This window comes from Coenobita brevimanus, chromosome 98 (assembly GCF_032717465.1).
Source record: "Coenobita brevimanus isolate Jiangsu-jjx chromosome 98, ASM3271746v2, whole genome shotgun sequence".
In the NCBI taxonomy this organism is placed as follows: domain Eukaryota; kingdom Metazoa; phylum Arthropoda; class Malacostraca; order Decapoda; family Coenobitidae; genus Coenobita; species Coenobita brevimanus.
Window position 1 is genome coordinate 6,832,302 of NC_137051.1, and position 13,131 is coordinate 6,845,432.

A 13,131-nucleotide genomic window follows, 5' to 3' on the forward strand; every position below is an offset into this window, starting at 1 on the left:
GACTTAGCACGATTCCAGGCAGAAACATAAAAGAGATGAGATTCAGGAGTGGGTTGGCTCCGGTACCTTTTGTAGGCCTTCTCCCTGTTGTGGACACCATTAGAACAAGCGTGATTAAACCAAGGCTTTTTTGAAATAGTCAAAGGATATGAGAAAGGAATGTGTGCTTCCATGACCGAAAGAATGACCTCCATCATGCGCAAGGCAAACCCAGATAGCTCCCAGCCATGGAAGAAATAATCATTCCTGGGAAAATCAAAGAAGTATATACTGCCTGAGGGCCCCCCAATCAACAGCTCCAAAGTGCCACAACTGATGTTTCCTCGGAGGGTCCACAGGCAGTACTCGAATGATAAGACAGGTTAAGGTAATAAGGTTGTGATCGGAGGAGCCCAATGGAGAGGAAAGATTAACAGTGTATGCAGAAGGATTAGTTGTATCAAGTATGTTGAAACTCTCTCCAAGACAGTCAAGGATAAAGGTAGGGTGCTGCACAAGCTGCTCAAGGTCATTCAGGATAGAAGATATGTAGGCTTGTTCACCAGGTGGATCAGTGAAGGGAGAGGAGACTCAAAAATGGTGGTGAACACTGAAATCTCCTAGAATAGAGATTTCCGATTAAGGAGAAATGGATCGGGTGCAATCCACCGTAGAAGTAAAATAGTTGAAGATTTTTTTTTTAGTCAGCAGAATTAGGGGATAAGTAAACAGCACATATATATATACAATTATTTACTCAGAAAATGACAGGAAAGCTGAAGCCAGAGAGTAAAGAATTCAGAAGAATCAAGTTCAGGAACACGAGAGCAAGATAAGTCGTTGCACACACATACACAACAGCCACCTTTGGCTTTGAAATGAGTATAGAGAAAGTAGGAGGATACTTAAAAAAGGTTTGCTATCAGTTGCCTCAGAGAGCTAAGTCTCAGTCAAGAAGGGAAGGTGAGGTTTCGAGGAGGAGAGGTGGTGCTCAACATAGGGAAGTTAGAGGAAAAGCTGCAAATGCTGCAGAAAAGAAGTGAGTCAGACAGTGGTTCCAGGCAACTTGTTGAGTTGTCACTTGGAGAGGGGTGGATGGCTGGGGCATTTATGGTATTCCCCCTCCCCCCCAGACTCTGAGGCTTGCGTCAATGTTTTTTTTTTTTTAATACGAAGTGTAGTGTGTAATTTGCATGTAGTTTGGTGCTGACAGTTAAACTTGCATCGGAAAGCATGCTGGACTACTCCCTGTGTTGCTGAAACACTGAAAAAGTACCACAAAAGGTGATGGTCAGGAACTAGTCCCAAGGGGCTGATGAAATGGGAGCTCCAGCTCTCAATGTCATCAGCTTTCCATCCACCTTGGGAGTACTGCCCTGCTCAACTGGTGCTACAGTGTACTCCACTACAGTGGAGAGAATGGATGACAATAAAGTGATGCAAAAGGTATATCTCATTGAATCTGAAGGAGGGAGGAGGCAAGGTGGGCCAAGAAGAAGGAGGAGGGATATGGTGGATGAGTGTGTAAGGAAGTGAGGTACCGTATGGAAGTTGGTGAGGCTACAGGTGGTGTCAAACTGGGCAAAAGTGGCTAACATGTAAGCCACTTTTGCAAGCCGCTTTCATTTAAACTTACCTCCTGCTCTAATTAAAGATTTCATTCACACTTAAAAACAGATGAAAAATTGATCTTTGGCTCATTTGAGTCCTTATCACAGCAACAAACCTCCTAGCAGGCTGAATCCCACTGACTGTTGGTCATTCGGATCTCAAAAATGGCTAACATGTTGGCCGTTCTCTGCCCAGTGTGACACTGGCTTAACCCCTACATGTGGGGTTTTTTCCCATGTTGCACGCTCCTCCCTACGGGGGATATCTGTGATGGAAAAATTATCCTTACTGTACTTCAAACCCTACATAAGACTCACCAACTCTTCATCTTTCAAATGAAAGTATCCCCACATCTCCTGATGGTCCCGTCAATGAGTAAGGATAAGTTAAAGTTCAAAGGGTGGTGGGTAGATGCTTGTGGCTATACATGTCAACCGGCATTGCTCTGTACCCAAAATCGTGATGGTTATACACGTCAGGGGTTAAGGGACTGACAAGAGACCAAGCAGGCTGGATGAATTTTGTGCGATGAAGCACATAACCTGGGATTTGGCATCCCATTTCAATGTGACAACGTACAGACTGTATCAGATAGGTACTGTATATATGAAGCTACATTAAGTGGTGAAATTTTTTTGGCCTATCTGATGAAGTCAGGATTCCGTGGGCTTGAATGAGTGAGTGGAAGTGTGGCCCATTTAATTGGACAAACTAAGGCTGTCTGGACGTTGCTACTCCTCATCCTCCCCTAGGGAGAGAAACGATGTCTGGATGATGATAGTGATGATATATATATATATATCTATATATATATATATATTTTTTAACGCAGGTGTCCTCTTTTTTTGATAATGGCTAAGGTGTTGCTCCTGGGTAGAAGACTTAGGTTTGGAGCACGTAGCACTTTATGACCGGATGCCTTCCTAATGTCTACCAATGACCTTTGGGTGGACTCAAACCTCTGACCCTTCAGTCTGAAAAGAATGCTTTAACTCACTGTATCAGGGCTGCTACAAAATACTACTCACTCCCGCTTCCTCCATACATAGACACAGGTTTCAGTCTCTGAAATTCACAGCATGCAGCTGTTCAATTATGCCCCAGATGACAAGCCAGCCTGATCTAACAATTTTATTTATCTTAGGAGGCTATTTAAATTGTAGCTAAGTGTTAATAAACCTTATAAATACAAGAGTTCTTTTTTAAGTCACCAAAAACTCTCTGGTAGCATGCTAGCAACAAGAATAAACTAAAAAGGATGTCACTTGGATTCAAGGGGTTAAGTAACAGTTACCTTTTCGAGTCGGTCAATTTCCTCCCTCCATCTGTCTTCCCTGGGTGAGAGGATAGGACTCGTGATGTTTTGGTTGATAGGACGCAGGACATCATTTGGGGAGCCACTGCCAGAGCTGGGACTCAGCAATTTCTCATATACCGACCTCAATAAACCTGAAGATTCACCCATGTCAATAGAGAGTTCTGAAAGAGGCACTGCCATTGAGCGAAACCGTGGAGAACGTGATGGACTCATCAGTAATCTTCTGCTTTGACTTCTAAAACTACTATAGTTCTGAGGAATGTTCTCAACATTTTCATCTGAGAATTCATACTTTTTATCAGCAAGTCGTCGACGTCGAAAGACACTCAGTTTTTCATGACGAGAGTCTGTTATTTCATCTATAAATTCATATTCCTTTTCGGCAAGTTTAGTTGGAGTCTTTTCTCCGCAGGAACTATCACTTGAGCTTCGAAGAAGTCGTCTTTCCTGCTGCTGTGGGCTGACAGTTTGGTTGTCCATCTTTCCACAACAGACAGGTGCTGCTCTACATCGGTCACCACTGCTGGTCATGTCCCTGAGATCATAGCAACCAACCCGAGAATCTTCACTCACATGTGAACACCTTGTCGAGTCATCAGAGTCATTGTCATTTACACTATCACTTTCACCATATAATATATGGTATGGAGAGTCATCTGGTAAGCGAAATTCTTTTAGAGTAAGATTCCTAGCAATATTCTGCATGGCAGCATCACTACTCTGCTGTCTATACCGACTGCCATGACAGTTATCACTTTCACAGTTTTTAGAGACACTTGGTTCCACTCCCATATTTATCTGGCTTTCACCAAACTCACCACCACTATTATCAGTTCTCGTCCTTCCATCACTTCTTGCTGACACACTTCCAATCAAAATTTCCCATTCTCTGTCTTTGTCACTCATTGAACTACTGCAACCAAATTTATTCCCACTATTTAGTGTTATCTTCAAGCCACTTACACTTGCAATACTATTGCTTTTATCTTTTTCTGTGTGACTACTTTCCTCCTCCTCACAGCTACTCTGACCGTCTGGATCAACATCACTATTTGAGCTGTCCATCATACTGTGCTCTTTTCCAGACCTCAAGTTGGGTACACTGTATGTTTCACCGGATGCCCTCCTGTTTTTTCCTTTACCATGTTCCTTTTCATCATCACTTTCTTCCTCCTCATCTCTTTCTTCCTGTCTCATGCCATGCAATCTAACACCAAGTATTTCTGCTTCAACATCTTTCATTTTTCTATCCATATTTTCCAAATCCACATTTAATATGTGTATGAAATTCCCAGCATTCAGCACAACAAACCCTTTTCGTTTCATTTGTACATTGGGGAGGAATTTTGGGAATGGAGGAACCATCTCAAAGCTAGTGTGGACTGTTATGCCATGCTTTAGGCAGCTAAATCGCACACAGCTATTCCACCGTTCAGCAAGATCTGGAAAAAGAACAAAAACAGTTTATCCATCAAAAATACTCAGCACCCACTGTGACATACTGTACATGTAAAATAAATTACAGGCTCGGTGCAGTAATGAAGCAAAACAACAGCATGCTCCCAGTCAAGTGTCTACCACTTTTCCTAAAGGTAAATGCTGGAGGGAAAAAAAAAAAAAAAAAAAAACATAATATGGAAATACGATGATGTACAGTCTATCCATAGTAATGTTTGTCTATTTTTACCATTTGCACTGCAGTGCAGGTTAGAGTCTGGCAGGGATATGTATTTGCATGTGTGGCCTTCCACATAACTTAAGTCCTCTCCTTGCCTTCTAACAGTGACATCATTGCTGTACCTCTTATTTAAAACTGACTACAGTTGGCCCTGAACATTCATGAGGAATATGTTATAAGACTCCATGCTAATGGCTGATGTTCATGAATGTGTGATGTCTGAGGGGGGGGTAATGTTATTCCCAAAGATGAGTCTGATGGTCTCATGTTCCTTGGTCCTTAGTAGCTACTCTTCAATCATTTCCTCATTTCATCAGTCATGTTAACCTACCCCAGCTAGTTAACAAGACATTAACCACCTAAGACTTGCTTGAGGCAATGTTATTTATTAAAAGTAAGGAGATACAAAGACAGAAATGAGTTTACAGCCTGAGAGAGAGAGAGGGGGGGGGGAATTCAATGTACTAATTTTTACTAATTATGCATACCAGTATTCAACATCCACCAATATGTTGTGAGCGAAAATAAATTTTCATATAACTTTTGGACCAGATGACTAAGGAAAGAGAGAGACAGTTCTACATGGTATGATTAGGGAAACAGCAAATGCTGATGAAATGCAGTTTGGGTTTATGTCAGGCAGAAGGACCAGTGATGCCACATTCATTTTCCAAGAGCTCATCATCATCACCTAAACCTGCATTGCACCATGAGCAGCGTAGAAGCCTGGGGCTATGCAGGTCAGTCCTGACATTTAAGATGAGAGTGACCAGCCTCACACATCCCTGAGTGGCATAACGTGAGCAGTAATCCCCAACCATCCCTTGGATATGAACCTGCATAGGCTCACTCAGACTGACATACCTTAATTATCCACTAAACCATCAGTGCCATAATCTGGTTATATGGTTACCACCCAGTATAGTAAATGGTTTCCTGGTGTACTGGAAACCATTTGGCTTGTCACTCAGTGTAGAGTCACCTGTAAACAGAAGGAGGAGGAAAAAATGAAGGAACGAAAGACAGAAGATGAAGGAAGGAAAGAAGGAAGAAAGAGAGGAAAGGGCAGTCACCCGAGAGCAGCATTACATCGAGTGAGTGGATGGTGAGCGCCCCAACCTACCACTAAGCGCACCCTGTCCAAAAGCTTCAGGAAAAGTATATAGGAAAGGAATGGGAGCAGTACTTTTTGTTAATTTGGAGACGGCCTTTGGCAAAGTTCCTAGGGAGGTGGTGAAGTGGAAATGAGAAAGCTTTGGATCAAGAAGTGGCTGGTTAGAGTGCTTATGGTTGTGTACGTGTGTGCTTCCACCCAGGTGAGAGTGAATGGAGCTCTGAGTGAGGAGTTTTCCATGAATATTGTTTGTCAAGGTGCTTGAAGCTCTCTCACGTGACTTCAGAAATGAACTCCCGTGGGAGATGTTGTATGCTTACGACTCGGTGTTCACTGCAGAAAATGAAAGGGAGATGGAGGAAAGACTTTGGTGGAGAGACAGAACGAGTCACAAGGGTCTGATAGTAAATGAGGATAAAACAAAAGTGATGATAACTAGGGCTGGCGGCAGTACTATCAAAGCAGCAGAAAAGTGGCCATGTGTGGTTTGCCACAAGGGTGTGAGATGTAGCTCTATCTTGTGCTGTATTTGTGATACGTGGGTGCATAAGAGATGTAGTGGTATTACAGATAGACTGTGAGATAATGCTAACTTCGTGTGTAGAGTGTATTAGGGAGAGCATGTAAAGACTGTCAGGTGTGAAAGGATTGATCTTGCTGGTGAGTCTCTTGAGTGTGTGGAAGAGTTTTATTATTTGGGGGACATGTTATGTGCTGGATGTGGGGCTGGAGCTAGCTCTGTGGCTAAAGTAAGGAGTGGTTGGAGGATGTTCACAGAGCTGATGCCTCTCCTGACAATGAGAGGGCTCTCGCTCCGTGCTATGAGATCTATGCAGCATGAGTTTAGGGTGTAATCCTGTATGGTAGTGAAAGCTGGGAAGTTATGGAAGAAGATATTCATAGCGTCAAATGTACAGAAATGATAATGATTAGATGATGCGTAGTGCATCCTTGAATGCGAGGTCTCAGGGGACTAGGTTTACGATGCAAGAGTTAAGAGGTAGGATGGGACTGGAGTGTATTGGTGCTGTGATGAGGAGAGGCAAATTGAGATGGTCCGGGCATGTGGAGAGGATAGGGGACGAAGATTGGGTGCAGAAAGTGCGATGTGTTAGCATTAGGGGTAGAGTTGTTGGGGAAAAAAAAAAAAAAAAAAACTCGGATATCACTGAGTGCGACTTCAGGGAGAAGGGGCTGAATAGGGAGACTGCCAGAGATCAAGCAGCATGGAAACCCACCATTAGGTGACCAAGGCCGACACAAGCATGCATGCTGGAGCCACTGTAAACTGAACATAGTGTGTACTTGAATGTGAGGCCAGAGGGGACTTGGTTTATGATTGAGGAGTTGAGAGGAAGGATGGGACTGGAGTGTATTGGTGTTGTGATAAGGAGGGATAGAATGAGTGTGACCTCAAGGATAAGGGACTGAATAGGGAGGCTACCAGAGATCAAGCTGCATGGAGAGCTGCCATTAGGTGACCAAGGCAGACACATGCAGGAATGCTGGAGCCTTTATAAACAATACAAAACAAACAATACAATACGATACTTAAAGTGGAAATACATGAATATACAATTCTTTCACTGCCACCTTGCATTCATTAGCAGGCAATCATCTGACTTTGTTTACAATCTACTGATGCGCTTAGTGTAATGCAATCATTTCAAAATGGAAAGGAATGCAATCATGGTGCACTAGTACTTCCGTGAAGTTAATGATATCATCTACAAAGACTATCTCTAGATCTTCACTGATGGAATGCATCACCCATCATCCTCTACAACAGAAGTATACTTAGATGGGCTGTCCATCTGCCAGAGCCGGGGACTACAGGGACTGTATCCCATCTTACAGCAGAGCTGTTGGTCATATACCAGGTGCTGTGGTTGACTTGCCAGCTGCTGTCTGGTAAGATGGTAGTGTTGTACAATGACTCATGATCCTCACTCCATCTCCTCTCAGACCACCCTTCATCTCAAAAACTTTTCTTTGCCACTCTTGCAGCTGTCATCAACAAAGAAGCAGGTAGTCTTACAGAGGGTGCTTTTTCATGTGGGCAACAGGGGCAATGAGGCAGCTGACAGGGCTGCACAAATTGCTCATATGTCAGGGGTGCTGCATCAGTTAGACCCAGAGATGAACATCATTCTCATACAATTACAGAGCCACTGCATGGAACTCTGGGATGCAGATCTTTGTCTTCCCTTGCCTGGGACAACTTTAGGACAATACAGAACCATTCCCCACCCATGCCCTTGATGTGGCACCCCAACTGAGGAATGGATGTTCTTCTCCAACTAATTCCTCTTGTTTCCCTAACTCTGTCAATAAGTAACCTACCATATACTTCTCCTATTACATTAAGAAGACAAATGCCCCTATGATTACCACATACACTCAATCCTCGTAAATCGCGTGTTCATAAATCACGGATATGTGGCCGTCAGACTGCCAGCAACCTTAAATCACTGTTAAGTCAAGAAAATTGCGGACCTAGGCACCCAAGTGGGCCTTTTCCGAAGAGAACCGCAGACCGTGGCATTCAAACTGATAATTGCGACCTAACAACCAATCACCACGCATCCCTGGTGACATGTGTGCATACTAATGCCGCCATGTTGTTGTTGTTCTTGTCCCGCCAGTCCGCACACCACACCCCGTCGCCGTGAAGTACAAGAGCTACCTGCCTTTTTTGTGCAACTTCCCCCTGCCTCCTGCCTGCCATGACCCCTCCCGACCCCCCGATGAAGTGCTCTAAGCAGTATGGCGTCAAGAAGCTGACGCTATTCTTGTACGGTCAACGTTTGGAGTTCATTCGTCGTGTTGAGAGGGAAGAGAAGTTTTTAAAGCTGGTGAAAAAGTTTGGGAAGAACAAGTGCTGAGAGGTTCTAAGCTCTTCCCAACACCACCCCACTCTATTCACTTAAGCAATTTCATCATAGGATTAAGGTGAGATCCCTTAACACGGCTTATTTCTATTTAATAAAAGTACTGAATATTCCTAAATTTGTATGTTTGTGTTTGATGGTGCCTAGATAGGTGTAGGTGGGGTGTTGTGGGGGCGGGTTGGCCAAAGTCCAGACCCAAATTAATTTTTCGCATAAGGGTTATTATTCATAAATCACGGAATTCATAAATCATGGCAGCGGTCCAGACCCATATTGCCGTGATTTACAAGGATTGAGTGTACTTCTTTTTCCCCTTTTCCTTTGTACAGGGGAATAATTATACCTGATTTCCAATCCTCCAGGACCCTGCTTTCCTCCCAGGCCAATCTGCACATCTTCCACATCCATTCTACTACTCTCTCTCCCCCATGCTTCAGCATTTCACCACACACTCCATCAATTTCTGGGGCTTTCCCCATTTTAACTTTCTTCATCGCTTCCACAACTTCCATCCTACTGATTTCTTCCTCTCTTCTCACATCCCTCCATCTCCCAGCCACTTAAACTCGCATTACTTTTATTCTCTATGTTCAACAATTTGTTAAAACGTTCTCTCCATCTACTCACTTTTTCTCCCCTCTCCACTAGTAATCTACCATTTTTATCTTTCACTTTACATTATCCATTTCTTTATTTAACAGTATACTGCCCCATGAATCTTCACTACTTCCTGAGTCCCACTCCCCCCAGTTTACCTCTTTACAATTGAAGCCACCCATCAGGATTATTTTGTCGCTTTTCTCAATCACTTTATGTAGGCATCTAGCCATGTCCGACATCTCCTGATATTCCTCCTCATCTCATGCCCTTGTCTTGGAGGTTACATACCTTATGCTACTGTGATGTCTCTATTACCTTTCCCTCTGGTTTCTAGTAGCATGTTTATCACTTCAGCCATACCCTCTCCCAGTTCCACAGTATCCACATTTATGTTGTTCTTCACTATCATCACTCCTCCTCCTATTTTTTTTTTTTCTATCTCTTCTCCATAGTTTGTATATCCCTTCCCCCAATTGGATTTCAATATTCTCTCTTGGCTTGGTCTCTACAAAGCACGAAATGTCGGGCTCATTTACCCTCAAGAAATCGTGTGTTTCTAGCCTTGCTGAGATTACACTATCTACATTAGCGTACGCCACATTCAATCTTTTTGCATTACACTCAACCCCCTGCTATCGCGCCTAATTGGTCACAGCAAATGCGCATGATAGCTGAATACGCGATAGCTGAACTGAACAATCAATGGGAAAATTTCTAATTGGTTTTTCGGTGGCCCATTTTTCTAACTTTTAACCACTTTATGCCTGCGATTTCCTGCCAATCTCTCCTCCAACATGAAATAAAGCATTATTATATTAATAGTAACAGTATAATGAATAAATAAACAACATAAAAGGCCATCAAACTTTTATAAGGATTAAGGCTTGGGTGGTTTGATGGGTTCCGAGGCTTGGGATTGGCTTAATTGCCGCCAGATCTCTTTAGCTGTCTCCATGATTTCTTAGTGTCCACAGCTAAAGGGGGTATCACACAGTACATCGTATCAGGAACGGCCGAGGAAGATTTAAGTGGAACAAAACTTGCACGCTATCACACACATTCCTCATACTGTTGCCAGAGCCCCATCTCAGTTGTAAACATGTGATTACTTTATCGACATCACAGTTTTCTAGGCATAGGAAATATTAACTCTTTATAAGGGTTTCAAAATGATTGATATTCTAAAATACAGTATTAATAAGTATTCAGTGTTAGGCTAAATTTCAATGCTGTAGTACGATATATTCTTTCGAGTCGAATGGGTTTTGTTCACACTGTTTTGCAAGTCGTATCCTCGGCAGGAATCCGTTCAGATGCATTCCAAATGCCCGTGGTATCGTCTGCAATTCTGCCATGTTACCGTTCCGATTAACCATCATATCCTCGGCAAACCTCGTATGAAGTACCGTGTGAATAAGTTTTGCTTAGCCTGTCTTCAAACTCGACGCGTGATAGCATGTATGGTTGTGCATTTGATGTGTGCGCAATAGCACATATAGCACATACGCGATAGCTGAATGCGCAATAGCATGGGGTTGAGTGTACTTTTATTATGTCCTTCTCTCTCTCTCTCTCATTCTTTCTCCTTCAGTACCACTTCCTCAATTTCTGATCCACAACTCTCCAAAAGAACTTTGTCTTCTATTCCTTTGTTCTCTGGTTGTTTTTTTCCTTGGCTTCCTTAACAAGTTCCTTTATTTTAGCTCTCTTTTCCTCATTTGCATCTCTCCTTATCCAGATATTTTCGAATCCCTCCTTATCTGCTAACTTCCAAGCCTTGTTGATTAATCCATTTATCATGACCTGATTGAAATTTTACTTGTAGTGGCCTTGTCCCTCCCTCCACATACTTTCCCAACCCAAACACTTCTTTGAGCACCCCTTGGGCATCGCCATATCCTTCCATAACTATTGACACTATTTCCTTCGCCCTTCTCAGTTCTTCCCTTTCTGTTTCTGACCTCATTGACATAGGTTTTTCTTTCAAACTTGAGATAATTATGCATTTTTTCTTGTCTGCTGCATCTCTGCCTAGTGATTCTATACTTTTTAGTACCCTTAGCATTTCCTTCTCTAACTTATCTTTCCTCTGTTGTTCTATACTCTTCTTTAATTTTCTCTTCCTCCTGAATTTTCTCCCACCCCTTATGTTCATCCTTTGTTTCCTTAATGTGTTCATTTTGCATCTTTGTTTTTGATTCATACTCTCTGCGTTTACTTTTCCTCCTATCTCTTTTTCCTCCAACCTCTTATTTTCACTTTTAAGCTGTTCTGTTTCATTTCAGGCTGAATCATTACTCACTTTTAATTTTGATATTTCTCTCCCTTGCTCTGCACTATGTGAACATTTGTTCTCCACCTCGTTTTTTATTTCTTTAATCTCTTTCTCTCGTTGTAGCGTTCGTTCCTGCAACTCTCTAATTACTGAATAAAGTTACAGTCTTCGAGAGAGGTGAAGTCAGTGAATGTACAGTGAGGCTGGATGAGAAGGAAATGGAAAATGTGAGTGCACTTAAGTACGTGGGTAGTGTGATGAGTAAGGATGGAAGTTTAGAAGGTGAAGTGCTTGAAAGGGAACAACAAGGAAGAAAGGTTGCTGGTTCCTTAACTCCTAAAACGCGGCTGTGTACAGTCGTTCCCCCCCGAGTGACGGGGTTGTAGCGTGGTCTGAGTACCTGTAGGAAAATATTCGCCAAAAATCAGAGATTAACCCTAGAACATTATACTTGGTATGGCAGATAGTACTTACATTCAGCTTTCTCCAGAGACAGGTGTTGAGCCTTCGTGGACTACCCAAGGACTTGTGGAGACTTGCAAAGTTGGGTAACCAAATCTTCACTTTCACACCTCCAGCAACCCGGTTTCCCCTCTACCACAGCCTCATTCTGTCACAGTAAACTTTATACTACAACGTAAAGGTAGTTAGGAATCCGTATTTGTACAATAAGCACTGAAAATAAGGCTAAAATCCACGGAGCATACGGCCGACATGCACTGTGGCGGCGGTCTTCCCGTCACTCAACAAACATTTCCATTTTCACAGCTAAAAACATGTATACTATATTATTTTCAATCATATTACTTCCCAAAAGATCACCACGGCGCGCTTTTTATTCTGCCTTACGTCCGCCACTTTATTCTCGTTCCTGTCGGCCGCTTGCACTGACTGGGAAGAGCTAGAACTCGCCATAATCTCACTTTGAAAGCCTGCAGTAAACTGACGCTAAACAGGGGCAAACCGTGAGAAAAAAAGCTAGTGTTACAACTGGGGAAACAAGCGTTTCCTAGTAGCATAAACTGCTTGTGAGAGGAGAGCGCAGATTTACAGTTCTGAGTGCTCAGAGCGCTGCCATGTATCACAGACAGGCTTGCCGGGCCGTGGTGGGGGGGGGACGGGGGGAAAACGCGATATTTGGCAACAACTGAGGTCAGTAGTACAAAGGTAAAGTATGCTAGTTGTAGCTAGAGGGTGGTTGTACTGATAGACAATACCAGCTGGAGCCTGCTTGCCCGCGGTTATTCAAAATTTACTCAAATCGCAAACGCAACGATCCGCCGTCCTGTCCTTTGGGCCGACCGTCGCAAATGCGACGATCCGCGTTTAAGGGGTTAAAAGCAGTGATAAGAAACAGGAAACTGAACATGGAAGTGAAAAAGTTACTACATGGCAGTATTGTGATACCAACTCTAATGTATGGAAGTGAAGCTTAGACCTTGTTGGAGGGACAGAAATCAAGAGTGAGAGCTGTGGAAATGAGTTATTTGAGAGGAGCATGTGGAGTCACATGGAGAGACAGACTGACAAATGAGGAAGTGAAGGATCGTTGTGGTGTGGATGTGGACATGATAGGAAGAGTTAGGAGAAACACACTGAGGTGGTTTGGCCATGTGGAGAGGATGGATAGTGAGAGACTAACAAGGACAGTGTATGTGAGTGAGG

The 13,131-nt window shown here is 43.1% G+C and overlaps 1 protein-coding gene across 1 annotated transcript in view; it reads right to left on the bottom strand.

Moving 5' to 3' along the window:
- Window positions 1-13,131, bottom strand: part of LOC145414061 (uncharacterized) — a 112,115-nt gene that overhangs the window by 76,938 nt on the left and 22,046 nt on the right. Inside the window, exon 6 of the mRNA XM_080283625.1 lies at window positions 2,885-4,350. Coding sequence (XP_080139751.1) covers window positions 2,885-4,350 — 1,466 coding nt within the window. The remainder of the gene's footprint in view (window positions 1-2,884; window positions 4,351-13,131) is intronic.